General features: G+C 38.6%; 1 protein-coding gene across 1 annotated transcript in view; it reads left to right on the top strand.

Annotated features, from left to right (window-relative positions):
- Positions 1 to 807: 807 nt before the first annotated feature.
- MTMR7 (myotubularin related protein 7) overlaps positions 808 to 8,222 on the top strand; it is a 31,318-nt gene continuing 23,903 nt past the window's right edge. The window contains exons 1-4 of the mRNA XM_062574530.1: positions 808 to 978; positions 2,264 to 2,426; positions 5,792 to 5,949; positions 6,771 to 6,899. Coding sequence (XP_062430514.1) covers positions 808 to 978; positions 2,264 to 2,426; positions 5,792 to 5,949; positions 6,771 to 6,899 — 621 coding nt within the window. The remainder of the gene's footprint in view (positions 979 to 2,263; positions 2,427 to 5,791; positions 5,950 to 6,770; positions 6,900 to 8,222) is intronic.

Here is an 8,222-nt window from a genome sequence, read left to right as displayed (position 1 = left end):
CAGCAATGACTTGATCGTTCACTGGCATTTTCTGGGAATGGGGTTGGCTAGATTGCTTCTTTAACAACTCAAACTGAACCCCAGCTATATCCCTTGGTTTCTGTTTGCTTCCCTTGTTTCACTTTCCCAGAAATCCGGTTTAGATCTTCATCATCTATGGCATATGTATAGTAGAATATTTGTGATGTATGTCTGTGTATCTGTGCATGTGACCCTCCCTCTGAGAGCAGTGGGAACTACAGTTCCCACTGCTAAACACTACACGTGTTTAAGGGAAGAACACATTTCTGAACCAGCTTTTCCCATTTTAAGAATCAGTGTAAAAATAATTTTTTATGGATCCATAGACGTGGCCCCAAGACCACAACTATAACTATTAGAGATATTTCTAAGGGATTCAGTGGTTCTTCTGGAACTACTCTAATTTGTGATATGTTTTTCTATCGGGTATAAGGAAAAGCTATTTCACCATGGGGAGAGTCCAGCAGCAGGGCAGGTTGCCCAGAGAGGCTGTGCAGTCTGCATCCCTGGAGGTTTTCCACACCTAATTGGATCAAGCCCTGAGCAACCTGGTTTGATCTCACAGCTGGCCCTGCCCGAGCAGGAGGTTGGATGACAGACCTCCCAAAGTCCCTTCCAACCTGAAATATCCTGTGATCCCATCCTATCTCCTGTGGCTTATCAAGTAGATTAACCTTCAATATACTTTTTGTACTGTTTAAATGATGTTTATCTTAGCATTAATAGACTGTTTGACTTTGCAATGGACAAAATGTGGATGTTGAGATCTCGCTATGTTAGACTGTGATGCAGATGATTCTTTCTTTTATTTCCCTCTGTCATCTGTTTGTTCAGGTGGAAAATGTTCGGTTACTTGATCGTGCATCTTCCAGAAAAGCGACGCTGGGCACCTTGTATTTAACAGCTACCCATGTCATATTTGTGGAAAATGCTTCTGAAACTCGTAAAGAAACCTGGGTATGTTTTTTTTTTCTAGTTAGCTGTAAGTACATGACACTTAACTGGTAGTAATTTGAAAATAGTTTGCAAAAGAGCAGAAACGTAAGGAATTAGTTTATACAGGTTCTTGTATAATTTCAGTGAATCTGAAATTCCAGTTGAAAGCCTTTGCAGCTTGATAAATTTTGAAAATTTTTACTGAATTCTGGATAGTATAACATAGCAATAGGAATGCAAGGACAAGCACTATAAGAAAACCAGAGGTGAGTCACGGAGGAACTGCCGCTGTCAGCCACAGCATTGGCTTGTATGCTCTGGGAAGAGCTGAGGACCACCGCTGAGCTGCTTTCAGTGTGAATTACTACCTGGAGTTAAGCAGCTCTTGCCTTTCCCCAGGGCTGTCTGTGCTGGTTCAATGATTTTTTTTTTTCTTTTTTTTTCCTTTTTTTTTTTTCACATTAGCATAGTCAGAGTTACCTGTTCTGGTGGATTTATCTCAAGGCATGTCTATCTCAGATGTTGTGTGCAAATATATGTACAGATATAGCTCCAGGATCATACCATTTGTGACTCTCTATGTAGCTTAGTTATGAATCCTTCTGTCTGTTTTGCACTTATTATTAACTTTGTCTTCTCTTGGTCCCACTATTCCCCTCTTGATCTTTATTTAATGTTTCATCTTATTTGAAGTAACATTTACAATTATATCAGTACTACTATTCTGCCAATGAGAAGGCACAATATTTTAGCCTAGAGACTTTGGAAACAGTTTTAAGGACCTGATGCTGTTTCATCTTTTCATTGTACAGATAGATGAAAAGAGCCCTTTCTCAGACAACCATTATCTTACTGTTAAAAAAAAAAAAAGAAAGGAAAGGAAAAGAAAGGAAAGGAAAAGAAAGGAAAGGAAAAGAAAGGAAAGGAAAAGAAAGGAAAGGAAAAGAAAGGAAAGGAAAAGAAAGGAAAGGAAAAGAAAGGAAAGGAAAAGAAAGGAAAGGAAAAGAAAGGAAAGGAAAAGAAAAGAAAAGAAAAGAAAAGAAAAGAAAACCCCCCAACATGACTTGGCTAATATTTGAACAGCTGCAGCACTCCAGAAGTGCTTCTTTGTATGTAGATTTTGTATCAGGCAGCTCTTGAGCCTGAAACTGGAGGTGGGAAGAGACCTATAAGAGAAAGTATGGGAAGATTTTCCGAAACAGCAGGGGAAGCTATTGTGTTAGACGTGGTAAACTATTATATTTAATTGTTTTTTGCTATTGAGGACCTGAATCACTTGGCATAACCATTTTCAATTCCCTCACAGGTTCTTCACAGCCAGATTTCCTCCATTGAGAAGCAAGCCACGACTGCCACCGGCTGCCCTTTGCTGATCCGCTGCAAGAACTTCCAGGTCGTCCAGCTGATCATTCCTCAGGAGCGCGACTGCCACGATGTTTACATCTCTCTGATACGTCTGGCAAGACCAGGTATGGGGAGGAAACCCAGCACGAAAGTCAGTCCTCATCCTAAAGAGAGAGAATATTATGAAAGAAAAGCAGCTGTGAGAAGGTTATCATCTTTATCCTTTACATTTTAAGAAAAATTGGGGATGTGTTATGAGAGTAAAAGTCTCTGAGCAGGAAGGAATATTAAAATAATTCTTTATCATGCAAAGAAGAAAACCGAATGAAGAAGGGTTATAACAAGTACCTCATTTCATAAAGTATAACATGAAATTTTGTTTAAAATGATACTCCAGAGGATCTGTGTCCATAGAATATATTACGCTATTTGATGTGTAGCTGCTGCTTACTGGATCTCTTGTGTAAACACAAATTTAGGAACATACTGAAGGATCTCTAAATTTGGAGTGTTTATATTCCTGCTGTTGCAAAAAAACCACCAAGCTCTGTCCTTTATTGTTGTTTTATCAGTACGCAAAGAACACATTTACAACAATCTGTATAAATCTGACAAGACTGGCAATAATTTTTATCTTGCAAGAACATGCATTTTATCTACTGGGTAGAAGGAGAAAACTGCATAGTCAGGCAGCACAGCTACCAAGCTCTGTTAAACGCTTTCTATAATTAGGATAGCAGTAGTAGTAGTACGCACACTGCAGCAGACATAATTTGATATGCTAGGTGATGCAAGGTGAAAGTAATCAGAGAAATTTAGAAACAATGAGAAAAGTTCAGCCTTTGATTCTGCCAATGTAAATCTGGATTAATTCCCTGGGCTGCAGCGGCAAGCATGTGTTCATGCAGGCTGGAAAGAATGTGATTCTGTAAGGCTCCTGCCTTGGGGCAAGGAGGATGTGTGCATAGGGCTGTGCACTCGAAAGCAGCTTTTTGATACAGAGGGAAGAAAAGCTCAGTGGCAGGCAGCAACGGACAAGCGCATTTGAATGAAGAAGATGCAACAATTTCACTTTGCATTAGCCATCTGCATAGTTTAGCTGCACTGTACAGTCCCTTCTCCAGGAAAACATCTGATCTTTTTGTGAGGAATGATAAAATCTTGCTTACCTCGGCTTAGAAGCTTCTAACTGCAAGTTGAGCAAAATGTGTGCTGACAGTGCTCTGCTGTGCCTCTTGGTGCAGGGGTAAAGCTGTACTAAAGTCACTGGGCATTACAAGGTATCCTTTCCTCTCTGAGGAGAAATTTTGACTGATTCAGGCGCTGCTTTCCATTCTCTGCCTGCTCATTCATTTCACCATAGCTGAACCTTAGTGATGCCATGTACCCGCTTCATATAGTGTATGTTATGTGGTGGCCTACTTGCACTGAGGGAGCAACTTTGTGTTTGGTATTATTCTTGCCAGCTGTTAATAGCATTTGGATAGATAAAGCTGGCAGCAGAATTTAGCCTTTTTGCTTAGGTAGCTGTGCTGTGGAGCAAACTGACCACAACATTTATTACAGGTCTAACATCAGCACTGCATACATTTATGGCAAAATAACTATGACAGATTGTGGCAGGGCCTAGAAGCGCTGGAGAATAACTGATAACAGAGCCTTAAGGCACAGACTATTAGCATTTGAACAACTTTGTTACCACTATGTATTTATTTTACCATACCTGTAATGTTGAGTCAGAGTTTAGTCATAACTAACCTGAGTATTTTGGAATAAGTGCATTTTTGAGAGCTTCACAGTACTCCAGGGTGCAGGCCCAGCTGAAGAGAAAGCCCAGATGGTTTTGGCAATAAAACATTAAAATGAGTGCTGCCAAAAGCACTTTATTAAAATGGGCTTATATTGGATTTATGGATTATATTTAGACTTTATGTTAGCGGATGAAAAATAAACCAGACTGTATTCCTAAGAGGTACTATGAGAGAATTTTGAAAGTAGAGAATACAGAAGGAGTTTGAGCTGTCAAATAGTGTGCAAATCATTCCTTTCTTACTCCCTTTCCTTCAGTAATGACTTTACTGGCCTTCAGTACTTTCTTGATAAACTTAACAAGAAGTTTTCTTTATTTATGTTCATACTTTATTTTTCATGTTGTATACATGATTCATTTAACTGACATTAAAAAAGCAAAATATATCTTAAAATACACCTTAAAAAAGCATAATCCAAAATAAGAATAAAGGCTTCCTATAGAAAAAGATGGAAGTTTATTATTAGTAGTAGTAGTATTACTATTACTATTATTACTGTAGTTGTTATTGTTATTGTTTGAGTATGTATAAGTTGCTTACTGTAATAGTCTAAGAGTCTGCTTATTAGGTACATAATATTAGAAAAGCAAGTGAAATATTTAAATCTTATTACAATTATATAATGAAGCATCTCTATTAGTGGGGAACTATGATATCAGAGAGGACTCAATTTACAATCTAGATTGCTTCATTTCTGAAGTTAGAGATCTGTTGGTAAGAAGGTTGTAAGGAACTTTGAGTACGAGGACGAAACATGCCTTGGTGACATAACAGTATCTTAAGAAGCAACAAGAACTGTAATTTCAAGCTATATGCTGAATAGTTAATTCATGTCACTGACAGGTTGCCTTTAAAGGCAATGGAGTTTGGCTGCCACCAGCCAGCAGCATTGAGACACTCATTAACATGAATAAAGATATTCCTAAAAGAAGTTAAAAAGTCCATTATGAGCTAAGTGGTCCTTGACCAAGTATGACAGGTGGCATAGCTACTTAAACATGGTCATGGTCATGACGAAATGATAGATGTAACACATGCTACTTTTAGGGTACTACAACATATGGATCTAGAATGCCTTTGCTAGTAATTCAAAGACAGAATTTTGCAGTCTACAAAACTAAAATGTCGTTGAATCTATTGAAGACTTCCCTGAGGACAATGTTAGGACTTTTGAGTTAGTTCATCATGGAAGATTATGCCACAGTCTGCTGTTCAGAGCTTTAGTCTTTGCCAGAGGACAGATGTTGCACTAATAAAAAGATTTGTATGCTACCTCTGGCCAGCAAATTCATCTGGAGAACAAGTGAAAGCTTATTATCACTGACACATTGTCTTTGTGCTGGGTGAATTTTGAGGTCTGGTGGAACACTATTTTAATTATATAAGTAATAAAACACATACATTGTAAAATATACACAAAACAAAGCATCACAGTACTTTCAAAGTACTTGAAAGAAATTGTAAGCCAGGCTAAAGGCTTTTGTACAGCAAGCATGCTATTTAAAAAGAGAAACTATCTGAAGGATATTACCCAAGATTTTGGTTTTAGACTGTGATTTCAAGATGAGAAAACTAAGGTGTCTTACTCTTTTCTTTTCTTTTCTTTTCTTTTCTTTTCTTTTCTTTTCTTTTCTTTTCTTTTCTTTTCTTTTCTTTTCTTTTCTTTTCTTTTCTTTCAGTAAAATATGAAGAGCTGTATTGTTTCTCATTCAATCCAAAATTAGATAAAGAAGAACGAGAACAAGGCTGGAAACTTGTGGACCTCAATGAAGAATATAACCGGATGGGTATTCCAAACAATTATTGGCAGATTAGTGATGTAAACAGAGACTATGGAGTGAGTTGCTGTGATTTTTCTATTGCAGAGACTGTAAAGCAAATCTGTGTGACTGTGGCCTGTCATACTGCTTAGATAGAGGATCCCTTTCTGCTCTGTGCTATACACATATACGCTGTACACATGGAAATCAGTTCCATGTGGTTGAAGTCCCTAGAATGTTAATTAATTGTGAGAAATAATAAGCAAAATATTTTCTGAAGGGAGTTGGTCCATGTGCTTCATTGGATTTGTTGCTGGAACATGTCCATGTTAAGGAATACCAGTGAAGTTCTCAGAGGAGACTGAATATGCTGTCAGGGTTTGTTTTCATTTTGTTAAAACCAGCGGAAAGAAATGTTTGACCTCTGCTATGATAAAGTGTAGGAAAAATGACATCATGGACAGAACGAAGTTTACCACAACAGCATCTTTAACCACAAGGCCTGCCTTTTCTTTCTCCTTCATTACATATCTTCAACTCTCTCAGAACCTAATTTCTTCCTCTGAATTCTAATCTCTTTATTCATCTCATCATATGCTGTATTACAGCATAATCCTGACTCTGATCTACTACATGCATGTTCTCAACGAGGCACTCAGCATTATTCAACCTGTGTAAATATAGCCCTTCAGTCTTTCTGCTTCAGTTTTGTCATCTATAGATTAGAATGAATTCTTCCCTGCTTCGGGAGACTGTTTTGAAAAACATAGGTGATGTTTATACAATAATTATGGAACATTCTCTGAGATTAGAGTTTTGGGGTTCTTTGGTTTTGCAATGGAGATGGCTAATATTAGTTGCATTTTGTAGACCAAGTAAGCAGCTTTTCCTCTTACAGGTCTGTGACTCCTATCCTACAGAAGTGTATGTACCAAAATCTGCAACTGCACACATCATAGTGGGGAGCTCTAAATTTCGGAGCCGAAGGCGTTTCCCAGCTCTTTCTTACTACTGCAAGGATAACAATGTAAGTGTGAATTTGTAGCTTTGGAGTGTCTGCTTATTTTGGTCTAGCTTTCGTAATTCTTCTAGTAAATCTTTACTAAAAATCAGTGCTTAGTTAAGACTTTTTTTAATGATAGTGCAGTTTGAACATATGGTCAATGGGCACATCCTGGAATTACAGTTGGTTCATTGATGGATGTTGAGTGCAGTCACTTAAACTCAGCTTCATTTAGTTAACACAAAATATGTGATCTCTGTAGCACAAGAAGGTGGAGTGGTACAAGAGGCCAGAGGGACCTGGGGAGACTAAATGAGATGTAGAGAGATGCAGGGCAGTAGCAGGCAGCCTGGCAGGTATGGAGTGCCACCTTCTCCTCCCCATTGCACATGCTCTCAGGGCTGACAGCAACTGTCTTGCTTGCTTGTAACCACTAGGGAAAAACAAACAAACAAACAAACAAACAAACAAAACAAAAAATCCCTGTATCTAGACTATTTGCACTTCTGTTTCTGACAGCTGAGGTAAAGAAATCGCTTGGACAGAGGGATCCTATGCACTGTGTGTGTTTTCACATTTGCGTCCTAGACCTCTAGGGACTGGCTTAGCACAGCTCTCATTGCCAGTTATGATGGTGTCCCGTCTGCACTCTCGAAGGATCTGTGTGTGTAATATCTCCTCCTATTTCAGTCCCAGACTGGCAACTGCATGGTGAGGTCTTTCCCAGTAGTGCTGGGAGATGGCCAAGATTTCCCAAGGGATGGAGCTGGTGTGGGATTACAGGACATCTTTTGAGTTTGACGTGCAGGGTGGGAATGATTTCCACTAGGTGTCACAAGCAGGAAGCATAAACTACAATCTCCAAGAAAATCTTTTCTTTCAGCAGCGCCTATCCTAGGCTTAAACCTCAGAAGGAAGCAATTAAACATTACCTTGACTCCTTCTTTACCCTGTGTTGTGGCAGAATTCTGCTTAAGTAAAGATTTATGGATTTGATTACAAAATAGGAGGATATGAAGACTTAAACACTAAATGCCATCTTTGCATAAATTGCCAAAATTTTCAACACTGAGTACTTCTTAACATCATCATATGCCCAAATATAGGTATTTAGTGTTCAAAACTCTTGGACATTTCCAAATCTCAACAAAAGAAAAGGTCTCAGGGATCAGCTAAGTACCAATATAAAGCAGTTCAGTTTGGATGAGTTTGATGATTTCTTCCTGGATGTTTTCCATATTGTGGCTGAAATTCAGTTTAAGGTTAGGGTACATGTTCAGACCACTGGGGTCTGAAGTAATGTATTCGCTTGTTCACTTGTGGATCCTGCAAGGCTCAAAGGGCTGG

This window comes from Rhea pennata, chromosome 4, assembly GCF_028389875.1.
Source record: "Rhea pennata isolate bPtePen1 chromosome 4, bPtePen1.pri, whole genome shotgun sequence".
NCBI classification, from domain to species: Eukaryota; Metazoa; Chordata; class Aves; order Rheiformes; family Rheidae; genus Rhea; species Rhea pennata.
The sequence above is the reverse complement of the archived record's forward strand: the minus strand, read 5'-3'. Positions and strand labels throughout refer to the sequence as shown.